The sequence below is a fragment of the Onychomys torridus genome, chromosome 14, assembly GCF_903995425.1.
Source record: "Onychomys torridus chromosome 14, mOncTor1.1, whole genome shotgun sequence".
NCBI lineage: Eukaryota > Metazoa > Chordata > Mammalia > Rodentia > Cricetidae > Onychomys > Onychomys torridus.
In genome coordinates, this window is record NC_050456.1 from 52266507 (window position 1) to 52286270 (window position 19764).

The 19764-nt window shown below is 39.7% G+C and overlaps 2 protein-coding genes across 6 annotated transcripts in view; both read left to right on the plus strand.

The window, feature by feature from the left end:
* The window catches only part of Rbm25 (RNA binding motif protein 25), a 43066-nt gene extending 28270 nt beyond the window's left edge, over positions 1 to 14796 (plus strand). For all 4 annotated transcript variants that reach the window (XM_036205673.1, XM_036205676.1, XM_036205674.1 and 1 more), the window contains 10 exons: positions 866 to 1146; positions 1800 to 2016; positions 2133 to 2222; positions 3983 to 4056; positions 4805 to 4955; positions 6373 to 6697; positions 7084 to 7358; positions 8525 to 8623; positions 9829 to 9876; positions 13163 to 14796. In XM_036205673.1, coding sequence (XP_036061566.1) covers positions 866 to 1146; positions 1800 to 2016; positions 2133 to 2222; positions 3983 to 4056; positions 4805 to 4955; positions 6373 to 6697; positions 7084 to 7358; positions 8525 to 8623; positions 9829 to 9876; positions 13163 to 13255 — 1653 coding nt within the window. In that variant the 3' untranslated portion in view covers positions 13256 to 14796. The remainder of the gene's footprint in view (positions 1 to 865; positions 1147 to 1799; positions 2017 to 2132; positions 2223 to 3982; positions 4057 to 4804; positions 4956 to 6372; positions 6698 to 7083; positions 7359 to 8524; positions 8624 to 9828; positions 9877 to 13162) is intronic.
* A 3059-nt stretch (positions 14797 to 17855) lies between these two features.
* The window catches only part of Psen1 (presenilin 1), a 43449-nt gene continuing 41540 nt past the window's right edge, over positions 17856 to 19764 (plus strand). For both annotated transcript variants that reach the window (XM_036206117.1, XM_036206118.1), the window contains exon 1: positions 17856 to 17977. The gene's annotated coding sequence lies outside the window, so the exon portion shown is untranslated. The remainder of the gene's footprint in view (positions 17978 to 19764) is intronic.

A 19764-nucleotide genomic window follows, 5' to 3' on the forward strand; every position in this document is an offset into this window, starting at 1 on the left:
TGGTAATCTTTCAGGATACATACTTGGTCTGACTGTTCATTTGGTTTATTTGTGAACCGTGTACTTGCTCTTCCTCCCAGAAACATAGCTTGTAGGCAAGGTTAATCCAGTGTTGGCGATCCATGTCCTAGCACAACATCTGTAAGTTAACATCAGATCCTTGCAAGGGTGCATTTATCATTGTAAATATATTTTTATTGTCTTACAGGCATAATGGTGGGCATAACTATATTGCTTTTAACTTTTAAATTTAAATGTTGCAATTATGTATTCGCTTAAAGTGAGTGGTTTTTCAAAGTTTCTGTATTTGATGGAGTCTCCATTTTGTAATGATGGGAATACATATTTCCGTAGTTTAGAAAAAAAATCCTGACTGAACTCAGCTTCTGCTTCTTGTGGTGGGTGGGCACAAGATGGTTATATCGTGAGTTGACTAATTTCCACCTCTCATTTAAAACCCTCATCTAGTAAACTTCAAGTATGAGACATTTAGGGTTGTAAATAGTATCACTGTTCCTGCTGACTTAAAGATATTCATAATGGGCAAAGTTAAGCTTTAGCCGATTATCTTTCTAGAAATTATTCAGAATCACCACATTCTTTGTGGTTATTTTAGATATTACGTAGTCAGTGCTCAACCACTCATAACACATTTTCCCAACCCAAGAGATTCCTGGTTTGTGTAGAGTATATGGTCTTGCACAAAATCTAGCCTCCTGATTCAGTTTAATTTGTCAAAAAAAAGGCACGAGTATTTAAAGCCTTGGTGGTTTGATGCTTTCTTACCAGTCTTGGGCATTGCTCCAGGGAAAGTGAACACTAAACCCACAGAACTAACTCTAAAAGTACTTTTATTGGTTTCTAGAAACTGGAAGAAGAGAAAGGCAAAAAAGAAAAAGAAAGACAGGAAATTGAGAAAGAACGGAGAGAAAGAGAGAGGGAACGTGAAAGGGAACGAGAAAGGCGAGAACGGGAACGAGAAAGGGAAAGAGAACGTGAACGAGAAAAAGAAAAAGAACGGGAGCGGGAACGAGAACGGGATAGGGACCGTGACCGCACAAAAGAGAGAGACCGAGATCGAGAGAGAGATCGCGACCGTGATCGAGAACGGAGCTCAGATCGAAATAAGGACCGGAGTCGATCAAGGTGAGAAGACTTCATAGAATTGATTGTTTCTGATAGCTTCATTGAATCACAAGATTGCCAATGGAACCATTTGCCTTCACGTGATGAGTTTTACATAGCCTGCCTATTTTGTATACACAGTAATATTATTGGTGAAAATAACAATGTTGTTTTGGGAAAGGGTCTCTCTGTGTAGCCCCAGTTGGTGTGTGTGTGTGTTCGTCCCTGTGTACATCTATCTAGTAATTTCACCTTTTCTTTTCTTTTTCTTTCTTTTTTTTTTTTTTTTAAGCTCAGGATTGAACCTAGGGCCTTGCACTTGCTAGGCAAGCGCTCTCTACCACTGAGCATATAGTTAGTCAGAATTAGTACTTTTTCAATCTTTTATGGTTTCTTTGTTTGTTTGTTTGTTTGTTTTTAAAGACTTGGTTTCTCTGTGTAGCTTTGGCGCCTATTCTGGATCTTGCTCTGTAGACCAGGCTGGCCTCGAACTCACGGAGATCTGCCTGGCTCTGCCTCCCGGGTGCTGGGATTAAAGGCGTGCGCTGCCGCCGCCCGGCATTTCTGACTTTGTATATTGGTTTATAATATATATTACAGCTTCCCTTGGTCCATAAAGAAAAGGAATGGAATGATATACAATATGTGATATATTTAATGTTTTATTTTCCTAGAGAAAAAAGCAGAGATCGTGAACGGGAACGGGAGAGGGAGAGAGAGCGAGAACGGGAACGAGAAAGAGAACGGGAGCGAGAGAGAGAAAGAGAAAGAGAACGGGAGCGCGAACGGGAGAAAGACAAGAAGCGAGACAGGGAAGAGGATGAAGAAGATGCATATGAACGAAGGAAACTGGAACGAAAACTGCGAGAGAAAGAGGCTGCTTATCAAGAGGTAAACTGAGGAAACACTTTTCCTCGGAAAGTGTGTTATAGTCACAGAGGCCGGTGAACCATGTTTTGCAGAATTTTGTATGAAATTTTAAAGTTTTGAAACTTTTTTTATTTTAGCGCCTTAAGAATTGGGAAATCCGAGAACGAAAGAAAACAAGGGAATATGAGAAAGAGGCTGAAAGAGAAGAAGAAAGAAGAAGAGAAATGGTGAGATTTTAGGTTTAAGAAAAGGTGTTTTGTCAAGTCAAAACCATTATTCAATTTTACTGTCTTGCAGAAAACCTTATAAAAATACATGACAGCACCGGGCGGTGGTGGTGCAGGCCTTTAATCCTAGCACTTGGGAGGCAGAGGCAGGTGGATCCAGGACAGGAACCAAAACTACACAGAGAAACCCTGTCTTGAAAAATCAAGGTGGGGGGGGGGGTACATGATAGCTTCTTAGTTAATAATTTTTTCCCCTTGTTTTTGGTTTTTAATAGTCTCACTATGTAGCTCTGGCTGTCCTGGAGTCCATGATGTAGATCAGGCTGGCCTTGAACTCATTTCAACCAACTTTGAGATAGACTCAGTACACATCTCTTCCCACTTTTCAAAATTTTGCTGCCCATTAATGAATATTTGATGTCAATCTACCCTACTGAGTTACAGAAACTTACAATTAATGTGATGTCCTTTGGTTAAGATTTGAAAAACTTGTTGACCTGGCAAGATGCCCCACCTGTAAGAGTTGGCTGCCACTACCACCCTAAAGTTCACTCCCCAGCAATAATTTGGTTGAGAGAGAAAACTGATGCCCTCAAATTGTACACCGACCTCCATATGTGTGTTGTGACATCCATAGGCAAACATGCAAAAAATAAGTGCCATAAAATTTTTCTTTCAAGCAGTTTTGAAATTGTTGAATTAGTCAGTGCAGTTATGTGGTTTATTGGGAGTGGGTTTACTTTGTTTTCTTATGATTTATTTATTTTCATTTTAATTTCACTGGTGTTTTAACTGCATGTATGTACTTCTGAGGGTGTCAGATCCCCTAGAACTGGAATTGTGAGCTTCTATGTGGGTGCTGGGAATTGAACTTGGGTTCTCTAGAAGAGCAGCCAGTGCTCTTCACTGATAAGCCATCTCTCGGTGTTTTAAGCAGAAGTATATTTAGCATTTCTCGAGTAGTTTTCTCATGCTACCATATTCTCTTTTGTATGGTCGTATATTTAGGTTTTTGTTGCACTTACACTGATAACTGATAAGTATAAACCACTTGGCATATTTGTTAAATATGGTGATAACAATTGCTTCGAAAGTATGTTCTATGTGTTGTGGATAGCTAGGTGTGGTGGTATACACCTTTAATCCCAGACAGGTAGATCTCTGAGTTCTAGGACAGGCAGGACTATACTCAGAGAAACCCTGTCTATTTAAAAAAAAAAAAAAGATGAGAGATAGAATTAGGTGAAGAAACAATGTTGTGCTTGCTGTGAGAAAATCTGACACGTTTCTATAGAGAAATATTTTCTTTACAAAAAGCTTCTTGTTACATAAGCATTTTCTCATGTTTAAGTAACAGATATATTCAGTATAAGTGAAAGCTTCCCAATGTAGAGAATTTCATTTGAGTTCCTGTGTACTTTATAACCTGTCCTGTATAGCTATACTTTGAATATTGAAAATACATAAGAATACTGTTATTTGGGCCGGGGAAATGGATCATTGGTTAGCACTGGCTGCTCTTCCAGAGGACCTGGGTTCAATTTCCAGTACCCACATGGTAGTTTACAGCTGTCTGTGACTCTAGTTCCAGGGGACCTGATGCCCTTACACAGACATACATTTCATATGTGAAATAAATGAGAAGTATTAATATTTTAAGTGCTATAAATAAGGAAAAGAATATTTTTCTAAGAAAAGGGAAGGATGTAGTCTAATTCTTAACCTGAGTTTTATGTATTTTGTCCTTCATTTTTGCAAAGGCTAAAGAGGCCAAACGACTAAAAGAATTCCTAGAAGATTATGATGATGATAGAGATGATCCCAAGTACTATAGGTAAGCAAGTGTAAACTGATGGGCTGTATGTGAATTAAGAGGATAGCAGATGTGCTTAGGTTTAGAATCAATAATCCCAAATGTCTTGATAGGGGAACCTATAATGGTAATTTTTTAAAACTATTTAGTTTCAGAAATTTGTCTTCAGTGTTTTCCAAAGTGTCCCGTCTGATCCCCACCTTACCATTTCCATATTGATACATGACTGTGAAGTTATGAATTGAACCACTTTGTCTTAACTGGATGACCCATTTTGGCTGTGTAGTCCAGGCTGGCCTTGAATTCACAACTTCCTGCCTTGGCATACAGATTGGTGCAATTAAAGTTATATACATCATGCATATTCATTTTGGTGGGACAGTGAACCTCCCACATGTTATGCATTCACTCAGTATTGTCTGAGTTATTCCCTCATCCCCAAAAGGCTTAGCAGTTATTGTATTATCTTCACCTAAAAAAATACAAATTAAGTGTTGGGGATTCACTGGAATAGCCACAAAAAAGCTGTCTTCCCCTTGAAAGTCAACCTTTTGTCTTTTAGGCATGTGAGAGTGATTTTTGAGAATAAAATGACAACTTGATGCTTACTTGTTACACGCTGATGTAGAGAGCATACTGTCTTGGGTGTGGTATCGATAGATGGAGAACCACTTGAGTCTTAGCATTGAGGGATTCGGTTTCTAGTATTGAGAAAAGCACTGTTGAGGCAATGATCTGATGATTAAATGAGTCCTTTTAACTTGTGCAGGGGAAGTGCTCTTCAGAAACGGTTGCGTGATCGGGAAAAAGAAATGGAAGCTGATGAACGTGATAGGAAGAGAGAGAAGGAAGAACTTGAGGAAATCAGGCAACGCTTACTGGCGGAAGGGCATCCAGATCCGGATGCAGAGCTCCAGAGGGTGAGATACTACAACATCTGAAATTGTTTGGTTTTAAATCACTATATTACTTTAAAGTCAGCTAAATTTTTGTCTGTCGATTATTTGGTAGGTTATTAGTTAGTACTTCTGTTATTTTTAGAGCATCAGTCATGCTGATTGAATTCACACCTTAGTGGATGTGTGTGTTGAGGGACAGTTTAGGGGCGGTGTGCATGTGTACGCTAGAAGTCAGTCTCAGGTATCATTTCATGGAGTAATCTCCTTGGTTTATTTGAGACAGGTCTGTCATTGTTAGGCTCGCCACAGGCCAGGGATTTGCCTGTGTTCCTTCCAGTGTTGTCATTACAGGTGCAGGTGCTTGCTTTGGGTGTTGTAGGTACTAGAAATCACTCATGCTTGCACAGCAGTCACGGATCCAACAGAGCTGCTTCCCAGGCTCTTGAATTCAAATTTTCTTTGTAAAATGCCTACTCATCATCATTGCCGGGCGGTGGTAGCGCACGCCTTTAATCCCAGCATTCGGGAGGCAGAGCCAGGTGGATCTTTGTGAGTTCAAGGCCAGCCTGAGCTACTGAGTGAGTTCCAGGAAAGGCACAAAGCTACACAGAGAAACCCTGTCTCGAAACCCACCCCCCCCCCCAAAAAAAGCCTACTCATCAATTAAGTCTTCCATTACCGCTGACCAATTTTTAATAAAATTTGGATAGGAAGCTGTCCCTACAATTTCCTTCGGCTTGGAATGACTATAGTTTGAAGTGTTTTCTTGCTAAAAAATATTTTTAGTTCATAATGTACCTTTTTTTTTTTTTTTTTTTAAGATGTAGTTATTTTCATTTTATGTGTTTGGGCTTGTTTACATATAGATATGTGTATCACATTCTTGCCTGGTACCCTCAAAGGCTAGATTCCCTGAAACTGGAGTGGTGATGATTGGGAGCCAGCATGTGGATTCTGAGAACTGTACCTGGGTCCTCTTCCTGAACAGCAGATGCTCCTCATTACTGAGCTGTTGCTTTATCCCAGCAGTCTACTTTTAAACAGAACAGACTGTTAGCAGATGTACCATGCTCTACTTCTACAACTAAGAACTGTCGGTTTAAAAATACTTTCCAGTTCTTCTATCAAGTTACGTGCTTCAACAAAATCCCATCTTTTCATGTTCCTTTGTTTTTTGTTGTTTACTGGGTGTTGGATCCCTTGGGACTGGAGTCACAGACAGTTGTGAGCTGCCATATGGGTTCTGGGAATGGAACCCAAGTCCTGGAAGAGCAACCAGTATTTTTAACCTCTGAGCCATCTCTCCTGCCCCTAGTGCTCAGTTCTTCATCTTAATTAGGGTTGAGCTCACTAGTCAAGTAAATCTTTTCATCAACTGTTTTATAGTAGTAGTCTTTTCTAAAGTTAATCAGGCAGATTTTTTTTTTTTTGGTCGTAGATGGAGCAAGAGGCTGAGAGGCGCAGACAGCCTCAAATAAAGCAAGAGCCAGAATCAGAGGAGGAGGAAGAAGAAAAGCAAGAAAAAGAAGAAAAACGAGAAGAGCCTATGGAAGAGGAAGAAGAACCAGAGCAAAAGCCTTGTCTCAAACCCACTCTGAGACCCATCAGCTCGGCCCCATCTGTGTCCTCTGCCAGTGGCAATGCAACACCCAACACTCCTGGGGATGAGTCTCCTTGTGGTATTATTATTCCTCATGAAAACTCACCAGATCAACAGCAGCCTGAGGAACATAGGCCAAAAATAGGACTAAGTCTTAAACTGGGTATGTTAGAGTTGCCTTCCTTTTCTCACCTTTCCTCCAGCGTCCCAATAACCTTCACTGTAAGGACAACGACAGTTCATACACATAGAGAGCTCCTGGTAGCTAGATAGCAAAGTGCTCAGCAATGCCTTCCTAGCTCACGATTGTTTTCGTAGTTCTAATAGTGCTCCTATATCTCCAGCTGCCTCAAGTTCTGAGAAGAAGTGAAAAGTTAAATTTTCTAGCACTTGTGAGTAGAGAGTTTTGTGTGTGTGTGTGTTTTTAACAGTTGGGATCTTTGAGAATTGTGGAAGTACATTTATTTGCACTTTAGGAGGGATGGTGGGTTGTCAACTTTAGCATATGAAAATGATGTTTTCATACTAATATAGTGTTTTTAACTATAGGTGCTTCCAATAGTCCTGGCCAACCTAATTCTGTGAAGAGAAAGAAACTACCTGTAGATAGTGTCTTTAACAAATTTGAGGATGAAGACAGTGATGATGTGCCCCGAAAAAGGAAATTGGTTCCCTTGGATTATGGTGAAGATGATAAAAATGCCACCAAAGGCACTGTAAACACTGAAGAAAAGCGCAAGCACATTAAAAGTCTGATTGAGAAAATTCCCACAGCCAAACCTGAACTCTTTGCTTATCCTCTGGATTGGTCTATTGTGGATTCTGTGAGTAATACATTATATATCACCATATTTGGGCTGGTTTTCAACGTGAGTGACATACAATCTTACTTGATTTTAGTCTAACAAATAAGTTGGAATAATCTCTTGCATGGTGAATTGCCAATAAATAGATCCTATGGTAGAGGTTTTTGTATCTCCTTCATAAAATCACATCAGACAACTAGATTAAGAGATAGCCACTCAGTCCAGGCAGTGGTGGCCTGTACTTTTAATCCCAACACTTAGGAGACAGAGGCAGGCATCTGTGAGTTAGAAGCCAGCCTGGTATATATAGAGTGAGTTTCAGGACAAACAGGGCTACAAAAAAAAGCCACTTAATAAATTTATAGACAGACGTTATTCTGAAGCCATGGAGTTTTGCTTAGGGTTTTATGCTTTCAATGTCAGTTTACATTTTTTATGTACTTATCCATCACACACAGAATAATAAAAACAAAAACACATTTAGTTGAAAAAGTTTTATATCCCTCCTCTTTGAGTTTCTTATCTTTTTTCTGCATTCTGCCCTTCAGTACCTAATATTACAATTTTAAAAAATTCATCTATTTATTTTTTATAACAGTTGCTAAACAACACATAGGGGATTTTTTTTCTTTCTGAGTTTAAGTGACGACACTTACTGTTTTATGCCTAAATTCATCCATTTTCCTGCAAATTTCATGATTTTATTTTTCATTATACAGATTTTTTTGTGTGTGTGCCAGATATTCATTATCCATTAATCTGTTGATGAATGTCTTGATTGGTTCATTGTTTTTTCTGTAGTAAACAGAGCTGGGTCATATAGTAATTACATTTGTTTATTTTTGAGCCAGTGTCTCACCATGAACTTGAATTTTCTTTTTCTTTTTTTCTTTTTGTTTTGTTTTGTTTTCGAGACAGGGTTTTACCTTTCCTGGAACTCACTCAGTAGCCCAGGCTGGCCTTGAACTCTCAGAGATCCACCTGCCTCTGCCACCCGAGTGTAAAAGGCTTGTGCCACCACTGCCCTGCAAACTTGGATTTTGTAGTCTTTTGTCCCTTGAGTTCCAGATTTAACATCTGTACCCCTACAGTTGACTTACTTTAGTCCTGAAAATTGTGCATTTTGTGTGGCTGTAAGAACAAGTTGTAGTTCTTTAGTTCCTCAACCTAGCTTTATTTTGCAGATACTCATGGAACGAAGAATCCGGCCATGGATCAATAAGAAAATTATAGAATACATAGGGGAAGAAGAAGCTACATTAGTTGATTTTGTTTGTTCTAAGGTTCGTTTTTTTTTTCCCTTTCTACATCCCTCCCTAATACGTCTTTTAGACGCTTTCTAAAATTAAAATCCTGCAGAGTACATCATAATTCAGTTCTAACGAAGTGACCTGTTACTTAAAGGAAACTTCTGCCTGCAGACCCATCACACACACCTTTGGTCTGAGTCAGGGAGGACAGAGTTGGTGTCTCTCTTCAATTACACTTTCTATGTTCTACTGCCAGTGCCCTGCCCACCCTTTTGTCAGAGATAGCCAGTAGTTTGTTTCCTCAGTTTTTTGAGTCACCCATCTTTGTAATAGTCCTGTCACTAATAGTGTTTAAGATGTAGAGACAGATTAGAGTTCTTAGCAGACACAGTGCTGTGTTTTATGGAGCTTTTTCTTATTTTTCTATTACCTTAGGGTAATAGTCACAGGGTATACAAGTCTCAAATGTTATCCTTACCATATTTATTCATGAAGAAATTGAGCTTTATGGAAACGTTGTGTCTTGGCCATTTTTTATGCAGTGTTTAACATTTAAAATCCTATAGGCTTTTTGTTTTGGAGACAGTTTCTTGTAGCCCATACCGACTTTTGACTTGCCTCTATTTCCTTAGTGCTAGAATTAATGGCAGGCACCAGTAAACCCAACCATTATCCAACAAAACTTTTTCTGTTGTGGGTCCTCACATCATAGTTTCATTTAATGAGGTGGTTGTTATAGTGGGAGCACCCTGTTCTTGTAATGGCATAAACATGTCTGTCATTCTTCTGCCAGTGTCACTCTTTAATATTTTGAATAATAAACATAAGACTGTCTTCTCTGCTTATTATAGAATTAATACTTACATAGCCAAGTATGACAGATTTCTGTAATCTTAGCACTTGGGAGGCTGAAGCAAAGAATCACAAATTTGAAGGCACCCTAGGTTGCATAGCATGAGGGGAAGGGGGAAGAAACTTGTTAAGAAGGATAGAACTGTCTTTTGACTAGGATCCCAGGATAAAAAGCTTAGCCAGACGGTAGTGGCACATGCCTTTAACCCCCAGCACTCAGGAGGCAGAGGCAGGGTGATCTCTTAAGTGTAAGTTCCAAGCCTTCCAGAGCTATACAGTGAGACCCTGCCTCAACGCAGAGCAAACTCCATCAGGTACAAGAAATTTTTTTTTACCACTTAGAGATTATGTACAACTTTATAACAGCAGATATTTGTTTCTTTTAGGTTATGGCACATAGTTCACCTCAGAGCATTTTAGATGATGTTGCCATGGTAAGTTAGAAAAATACTGTTATGTTAATATTTCTCTGAACAGTCTGCTTTATAAATTTTATACTGAAAAATCAAATTCCTAATTGCATTTGATTTTTGTATTATTGTCAGTGGTTATTTCTATTGAACACTGTGATTTTATAAGCAGAGGGAGGGAAGCGGTTTGCATTTTAAATGAGAAAAGTGCTGCATTAAATATGAGGGCCTGTTATGAAGAGAAGAAACCAATTTGAGTAGAATTGGTAGTTTGAGTGAATTAAGGACTGGTAGGCCAATGCAGTTGTGGAAGATTAGTTAGAATTAAGCAACTGGGAGAAGGTCACTATCAGAGAATGAGATAGTGAGAAAGTAGAGCTGGGAATGGCATTGCACTCTTTTAATCCCAGGACTTCGGAGACAGAGGCAGGTGAATCAAGCTCAGCCTGGTCCTCTTAGACTCTGTCTCATGAAAATAAAACAAGAAGAAAATTAGTATATTAGTCCAAATGATGGCAATTGCATATCATATATCCTTCGGAATTCCTAAGATCACTGAGACATGGATTAGAGAAAAATACTGGAGCTAGGTTTCAGTACCATGGCATGTGTGTTCTTACCCCAAACAAATAAATGTACAAGTAATTTTAACAATTGCTATTTTAAAAAAGCTATCATGGGTTGGCAGCCACGTGTGGGTATGACCTCTTACTGTCAAGTATGATGCTTTGCAAGCAAAATAGTGGAACTGTGCTTGTGCAGGAACACCCACTTAGTACACCAAACACACACACATAAAAATGGAACTGTAGAAAATGGAACTGTAGAAATTAACTGTTCTCGGGGCTGGAGAGATGGCTCAGCGGTTAAGAGTACTGGCTGCTCTTCCAAAGGTCCTGAGTTCAATACCCAGCAACCACACGGTGGCTCACAACCACCTGTAATGAGATCTGGTGCCCTCTTCTGGCCTGCAGCCACATATGCAGGCAGAACACTGTATACATAATAAATCTTTTAAAAAATTACCATTCTCGTGCAGATAGGTAGATAGCTCAAAGTGCTTTCTGCTTAAGCATAAGTTCTGTACCCAAAATCTACTTAAAATGCTGAGTGTGGTGTTATGCCCTACTGACCGGAGCACTGGGAGTGGAGACAGCGGATGACTGGAGCTTGTCCACCCTTTCCTATTTCGTAAGTCCCGTGTCCTAGTGAGAGAGCTTGTCCGGAAAAACAAGGGGACCTCTCCTTGGATGACACCCCAGGTTGACTTCTGCTTTCCATGAACTTGCACTCCTTCACCTCCCACACCAAAATACCAGAATACAAGCTGGAGAGATGGATAATCGGTAAAAACACTTAATGCTTGGTTTTGAGAACCATGTTGTAAGTCAGGTACCCTGCACAAATACTTGTAACTCCAGCAGACACATACTCACACAAGCAAATGAATTTACAAATGATTTTTTTAAGTTCAAGGGCCCTGTAAATGCTTCTTACGTATTTAAGATGTTTTTTTAGCTCAAGTAGTACTTTATTCCTGTTTTTAAAATGTGGTGTTTTTACATAACAAGATTTTATTGCATATTTTGTGATTTGTGTTACAAGATCCTTCTCAAGCTGTGGTGAAATAATGGCCCAGAAATTTAAAGGTGTTTAAAAGGAGCTTGAAGAGGCTTCTAAGGGTTGGGGATTTAGCTCAGTAGTAGAGTGCTTACCTAGCACTGGGTTCAATCCTCAACTCAAAAAAGGGGGTGGGGGCTTCTAGCAGCTTTTGAGCATTTGCTGATCACCATGTAACAAGTAATCACTTGCAGTTATTAATTTTGATTCCCACAGTAGTGCTACTGGTATGATGTAGCAAAATGTCTTACATTTTATATGTAAGGGAACCAAGGCTTAGTGAGCTTAAAGTGATTCAGCCAAGGACACTTGTAATAGATGGTAAAAATGTGAACCTGGTTTTACTAGGAGGAGTTGCCTTCCACTCAAGAAGTGATAGCCTAGAGTGTCCCCTGGTGCCTTTGAGGAAGTAAGGCCTTCCGTTACTGTTAACGGCAGCCCTGGGGCAGAGCCTTTGTCTGTAGGCTAAACATTATGTAGTAATTAAATCCTAAGTAGATAGGAAAATAGCCTGCTTTCTTCATTTAACAGTAGGAAAAGATAGCCAGTATTCTTGTATCAGGTGGCATCTGTAGTCACTTAATCCTGTTTACTGCATTCTAGAGACCGTAGTAAATTCTCATGCAATGCTTAATTCAATGTCACATAATAAGCACTTGCTAAATGTTAGGTAAGATGATAAGTCTGGTTTGGGATACATAAAATTACTCTATTAAGATACATAATTGTGCCAGGCGGTGGTGGCACACGCCTGTAATCCCAGCACTCAGGAGGCAGAGCCAGGCAGATCTCTGTGAGTTCGAGGCCAGCCTGGGCTACCAAGTGAGTTCCAGGAAAGTCGCAAAGCTAACAGAGAAACCCTGCCTCGAAAAACCAAAAAAAAAAAGGAAAAAAAAAAAAAGCCATAATTGTATATTTAAGTTCTTCATAAATTATTCTTTATGGCAACCTTTTGCTTTACTTAAGAAGTAGTTTGGCCAGACATATATCAATGTATTGTCTATAAAATTAACATCGAAATAAAAGTTGTATCCAAAAAGTTTTTCTTTTTTTTTTTTTTTTTTTTAAAGACTTAGTTATTTGTTATGTATACAATGTTCTGCCTGTATGTATGCCTGCACGCCAGAAGAGTGCACCAGATCTCATTACAGATGGTTGTTAGCCACCATGTGGTTGCTGGGAATTGAACTCAGGACCTCTGGAAGAACAGCCAGTGCTCTTAACCTCTGAGCCATCTCCCCAGTCCATAATTTTTTTTTTTTGAAGCTGAGGATCGAACCCAGGGCCTTGCGCTTGCTAGGCAAGTGCTCTACCACTGAACTAAATCCCCAACCCCTAAAAAGTTTTATTGAAGGCAAGAGTGGTGCCATATGGCTGTAATCCCAACACTTGGAAAATGTGGAAACAGAAGCTCAACCTTGTTTTCATTGAAGTTTAGGTCTAGCCTGGGCTTTGTGTCTCAAAATTAAACCAGTAAACAAAAGTACAATAGAATTACTATTTATTAAGTCATGGGATTTGGCTGAATCATCTTTCTTTTGGTAACTTAATTTTTAAATTATTTTTCATACTGGACAATTTTTCTTTAGGTCATTATGTTGATTGATGGTTAAGAATTTTTTTGTATGTTACTGTCAATTTGACATACCACTAATTATTTTTATATGTGTTACTGTCTTTTGTCTTCTAGGTACTAGATGAAGAAGCAGAAGTTTTTATAGTCAAAATGTGGAGATTATTGATATATGAAACAGAAGCCAAGAAAATTGGTCTTGTGAAGTAAAACTCTTTTTACATTCAGAGTTACATTTCAGATTTCTTCTTTCACACCCTTCAAAGAACTTTGAATTTTCTGTGTCTTCAAAGACATTTGTGAGATCTGTAATTTTTTTTTTTTAATGTAGAAAATGTGAATTCTTTTGTCCTCTAAGTTGTTGGTGCCCTGTGTACGCACTTGGTTGTAAAGTCCTCTAAATCCCTGGTTCTCTTTATACTCACCAGGTACAAATTGCTGGTGTTTTATAAGCTGCAGCTACTGTACACAGCCTATCTCATGTAATCTTGTTCTGCTGATTTGTTCCTTGTAAATATTGAAATGACTCCCTAATTCTTTTGCAGGATTCCACCTAATATTAAAACTGTACTGTATAGGCACCAACATGAATAATTTTAATACTAGTCATACCAATTACCATCTCATCTCACTCCCCTGATCAGAAATGGCAAGCCCTTGTAAAGGCATGGAGTTTAAAATTAGAGTGCAAAAACTAGCAGACAGTCATTCCTAATGTATCTCTGTGTTGATGTGTCCATGTGAATGTCTGTGTAGAAGTCTTTTTAAATTTCCTTTGGTGGGCTCCCTTAAACATTTTGTAATTCACCAAGGACTCATAAAGGAAAAGTGGTATTGTGCCAACCCAAGTAACTAGTAAAATTACGGTGGGAGTTTCCCAGAGCGTGGTATTCTGCAGTGAGCAACAGTCTGATAAACCAGATTTGTGTTTCTCTGATGATCTCTGTGAGTAGGAAGATGCATCATAGTCTTATCTCTTCCTCCAACTTGATGGCTCAGAATTGAAGCAGATTCTTAAATTCTGGAGCATTTACTCAATACTTACTTGTCTTCGTTTAATTTGAGTGTATTCCTTTTAATATAACAAAATTAATTCCAAAAGTATAAGGGAGGGGAGGAGCCCACCTTCTTTAAAACAAATGACCAGGGGTACCTCAGTGGGAGAGCGTACTATGCTTAGTATGAAAGAGGGCCTGGGTTCTGTCCCTAGCACCAATAAATAAGTAAATAAGGTAAGTTTACAAAAGAGATTTTGACAAAACAAAATAGTAATTCACCATGGTAGTTAACTGTTTACATCTTTTCTTCCAAAGATACATCCATCATTCATGGCAGTTTCTTGCCCATAAATTTTTATTACTGGTCATCATACTTTAAATATATTGATGACATGTTTAGAGAAATCCTTGGAATATATTAGTAATTCAGAAGATCGCCAGGGGACAAAATTTATTTGAAAATACCAAGTTCTAAACAGTTCTTGTAACAAATAAGGTGCAGCTGTTGCCATGTTTGTTTATTAAAAGGTAAAAACTGACTTGTTAGGATAATGTAACTGTGAGCTTGAGTTACTAAGTTTTTATTTTCTTTTTCTTTTTTTTTTTTTTTTAACATCTTGAGGACATCCAAAACATTGTTAATGTTGAACCTTGACATGGCTTCATTATGTAAATATTTCAGTTATTAAAAATGTATATATTTGATCTTGGAGATGCTTTCTTTGAGTCTTATAAATAAATGGCATTATGTTACAATTGTGTAGTGCATATACTAGAAAAAAACCTGTAACTGAGCTGAAGTTTTTAAATGAATGTTTATGGTATCAGAAGATCAAAGAGACAGTATTTACCTTATTTTGGATGAAGCTATCCTCCATGGATATCTCTACATAGTTTTGAATATATTTTAATTTTGGTTTCTCAAGGGAAAGCTCATACAGATCACCCTTCCAATTAGAAATTTATTAGCATTTTATCATATTTATCCCATGACCAGCCCAAGGCATTGTTTAGGTAGTTTATTTTGTTTCTCTGTCTTCTAAACACATTGAACATTTGTTTTGACCTTATGTTAGGTTTTTGTTTCGCTAATGTTACCATGAAGTTTTATTCAAGTAGATGACTTTACCTAGTCTCTCAGCTACCTGTAAAACTAGACATGTTTACCTGAAGCATTTAGGAATATATACCTATACTGCATAGCACCTCACTGTCAAATCATACATTTCAGTAGAGCTGGGATGATCATGCGGGTGGCATAAAAACAAAAAAGGTGGTTAAATTAATAGTTTAATATACTTTAAGTCAAGTTTTGCCATTATAGCTTGTTTTAAATCATTCAGACTTATACATTCGTGTTAATGTTTTATGCTGGTTGGCATTGCTCATTCAAGTTACAAAATACATGAAGGTCTTAAAACTAAAATTCTTTTTCCTCATTTGACCCCAAAATAAAATTTAAATGTATTAGGAAAAAGAGTACTTAAAATGTTTGAGACTAATTTTTCTCACATTTTCAGGGGCACCTTTGTCTTATCTGTGAAAATGCCTATGTAGTAGGGTAGATAATGTAATTTTATAATTCCCAGGTGATACTAGCCAATTGATCCATGGGTTACACTTAATGGAATAAGACTTTTCAGACATTTGTACATTGTTTTATCCTGACAGAGGCAACATATTTTTCTTTAAAGGAGCTTTTAAAGAGAATAGCCATTTTGTTATGTTTTTTGAGATGGATAGCTTCCCAATCTAGTTCAGGCTGTCATAGAAGTTACTGTCTCCCAGGCTGCTTCCTTCCATTGCAATCCAAAGGGCTGGGTTACAAGTGTATAAGTATGGTGATATTTGAGAAAAATAATTAGCTATGTAAAATATGTTCTAGTAAACATCACACTAACCTTTCAAAATAGTGCCCTAGGACAGTGCAGACATTCTAGGCTCTACCCCAGCCCGACCCTGAGGATGAATGTTCTTTAAAAAGTTTGTCATGCTGGGCGGTGGTGGCTCACACCTTTAATCCCAGCAGAGCCAGGCAGATCTCTGTGAGTTCGAGGCCAGCCTGGGCTACCAAGTGAGTTCCAGGAAAGGCGCAAAGCTACACAGAGAAACCCTGCCTCAAAAAACAGTAGGCCCTGGATTCGATCCTCAATTCCAAAAAATAATCCAATGTTTGAGAGGCTTGTTTTTGACAAACATTCTGTATGAATGTCTTGACTACAGAATGAAGGTTTTTATGTCAGTGACTTTGCAGTTTTCTGCTTTTGGTTTATAACATAAAATTTTAATATCTTTTGCATTTGAGAGCATGCCTTTAAGTGTTTGTTTTTGTTTTCTGTTTTTTTTTTTTTTTTTTTTTTTTTTTTCTGTCTTTTGTTCATTGCTCTTATTTTTGAGACAGGGTCTCACTAACCTTGGCTAGCCTGGAGCTCATTATGTAGATGCCTGGCCCTATTTGAGGTGTTTTTTTTTTTTTTTTTAAGATAAGTTTCTCTGGGTTGTCCTGGAACTCTCTCCCTTTGTAGACCAGGTTGGCCTTGAACTGGTGCTGGGATTAAAAGTGTGTACCTCTGCCTAGCTCCCTGAGTCTTTTTGTTTTAGTTTCCTAGAATGGGTTTCCCTGTATAGATAGCCCCGTAGACCAGGCTATCCCCGAACTCTACGAGATCTGCCTGCCTCTGCCTCTCAGTGTTGGGATTGAAGGTGTGCACCACTGCCTAGCTCCCTACTTGAGTCTTAAAGTGACCAAATTAGGAATGGGTGTAAATACCCACAGGAAGAAAAAAATAATTTAAAAAAAGTTCAGCTACTACACAGTTCAATAGAAAAATCATCAATCCAACTAATAAATAGTGTGTCATTTTTTTCATCGTTGCAACTAATAAATAGTGTGTCATTTTTTCATTATTGCACTATTTTCCGCATTCTTCCCATATAAATGAACAGTGGGGGGGGGACTACCTAAGGGTAAGAAGTTTATTGTATGAGGTATGTATAGTATGTCTCATCCCAGCTGTCTTCTGCTGGTGGGAAAGATGACTTAAATAAAAAATATTGCATGAAATGTGTATTGAAGCATGGTTGAGATTGTAGGGAGAAAATGGACATGGATGCTCTAGTATTAGAACTAGGCATTCTGGGAAATAGGAAAAGGTAATTTGACCCTGTGTAGCCCAGTTTGTTCTGTAATTTGTTAAGAAGTCAGTATTAACTCACTGACCTGGCCTATCTCCTGAGTATTAATTAGTATTACAGACATAACTGTTGTACATAAAGCAAATCAAAATAGGAGACATTTTCTGCTCATCATATGCTCGCATCTTGGAAGACTTTCAGATTTGGAGCCTAGAATATTGCAGAAGTTTCTCAGGTTCCTTTCACCCAATCGCTTTGATTTACGAGGGCACAAACAGTAAATTATGTCCATGTTGAGGAACTGCACAAATCCTGTGAAGAAATAGGAAGTGTTCGGTTTTAAGTGTCATCACAAAATGGGGCATAGAGGTTTCCAAGACCATCTTTGTCTACATGGTATGTTTGACACAGTCAGGGAACACACGAATCTCAGTCTCAACCAAGAAACAAGGGGAAAATGTCATCGCTTGTAGCCTGGGAGAACACTAGACCCTCCTCAAGCCACACAGATGCCTCAGGTCGCATGCCGCCTTAGACCACCAGCACTGTAGCTACAAAATAGCAAGGCCAGCTGCAGCCCCCAACCCTCACGGTCTGCGCCGTCTGCCGGAAGCTCCGTCCCCTTCCGGGGTTCGTGGCCAACGTTGCGGAGGCCGGAAGTTACGACACCGATGAGGCCTCTAGGGCGGGGCCTCGGACGACCTGCTCTGTGGCCCGTGAGTTCTCGTCGGAAACAAAACAGCGGCGGCTGAGGCGAAACCTGGGCAGCGAGCCGGCCGCTCGGGCGCAGAGAGAGAAGGTGCGTGCCGGGGATGTGAGGGACAGACGGGGTCCCTGCCAGCTGCGTCCGCTGGCCCCTGCCGGGTGCCGGGGCCTGAGTCCCTGCGGGCCGCGCAGCGGGCGTCCTCGAGGATGAGGGGCGGGGTCCCGAGGGCGGACACCGAGGAACCCCGCATGGGAAACGGGGGCGGCCGGTTTCTCGGGGCCCGGTCGGTGCGGTCAGGCTGAAAGTGACTCCCTCCGAGCTTTGGTCCGGAAGTGCTGGCTTTCCCCGGCGGCCCCGAGCAGGTGGCTGCCGTCGGGGGTGGCCCTCTGGACGGGAGTGGAGCCGGAGATAGAGGAAGCGCCCTAGGCTGGGTCCGCTTGAGCAACTGGTGAAACTCCGCGTCTTCTGCCCCGAGTGTGTCCTAGTCCAGAAGTGAGTGGCACTCAGCGCTAGCTTCTCAGTGTCTCCATTGCCAGGCAGAGAGCCGTATGGCGCTTGTTCCTTCACCAGAACTGTCACGATGCTTGTGTATGCCCCACACTTGCAGGCGCCTTTAGTGCTGGCTTTTTCTTACCTTGCACGTTTTCAAATGCGGTACTGCCGTGGACAGAGGTTTGCTTCAGGCCCATCCGTCTGGTAGTGAGGTTGGAGCGCCTAAGAGAGTGAGGTAACTTTTATATAATTGGGAAAAACGAGTGTTGTAGTAACAGCAAGACAGGAGATCAGTTCAGCTCAAGCGCAAGGCTGACTGAGTTCAGGTTTGGAGAACGAGAGAGAAATAAGGAAGTAAGGAAGTTAGGAAGTGGTTTGAAAATACCACTTTTGAAGTGTCAGCGGTTGAAGATGGCCTGAGGTCAGAAATGTAAATTGTAAATATGGGTCACTTAAGTAGATTTACTGCTTGATGTTGGAGGAGCGAACTGGGTGAACCTTAGGAGCTCCCCAGGAGCCTGGTGGAAGGCAAAGGACGAGGAGGCAGCTGAGGATGAGTGTAGAGCCACAGTAAGGCAGGGAGCTTTCAGGGAGGGAGAGTATTGTCAGCCACTTGGAATGAAAGGCCTGGTGGTGTAGAAGAATCTGAAAATTTGGAGCAGCATTGTATCGAAAAAGGAACGTGAACCACACATATTAAATTTAAATGTTCCAACAGACACCTTTTTAAAGGTTACAAGAAACAGGTGAAATTAGTTTTAATGATTTATTAATCCAGAATAGCTAACCGTTTTATTTTAACATGTAATCAGTGTAAAAATTAACTTGTCTTCCTCTCTAGATAGGAGGCTCTTGAGTGAACAGAAGCAATATATGATTCTACATTATCCCAGGCACATGTCACAGTGTTTCATTGTGTAAAAGAAACCCAGTTCCTCTTTGATGCTGGAAGAATTCTTGTTTGGTTTTCTTAATGCCTTGTCCAGTTCCTTGTTTAAGTTGAGAAAAGCAGAAGAATTTAGGCAATGATAAATATCACAAGCTTACAAGTTAATTAGATGTAAGTATTCATTTTAAATTAAAAATTAGTTGTATTCTATCCATTTCCATAGAGGGTTGAGACGGTGACTCACAATGATCATAACTTCATTACAGGGTTATTAAAATTAAAATGACATTGAGGGAAAGAGTCTGTAGTTGTCAGGTATGTCAGGTGGCATGCATTTGGAGTCCCAGCTATTTGGAAGCCAGCCTTGATGACAGAGACAGAGTGAATAAATGAGATGAGATTAGTCTGATCTGATCTGAACCTATTATAGTCTATAGTTTATTTATAGGCTGTGTAGGTAGATAGGACATACAGTGCCTACTGTGTGTGTATAAAGACG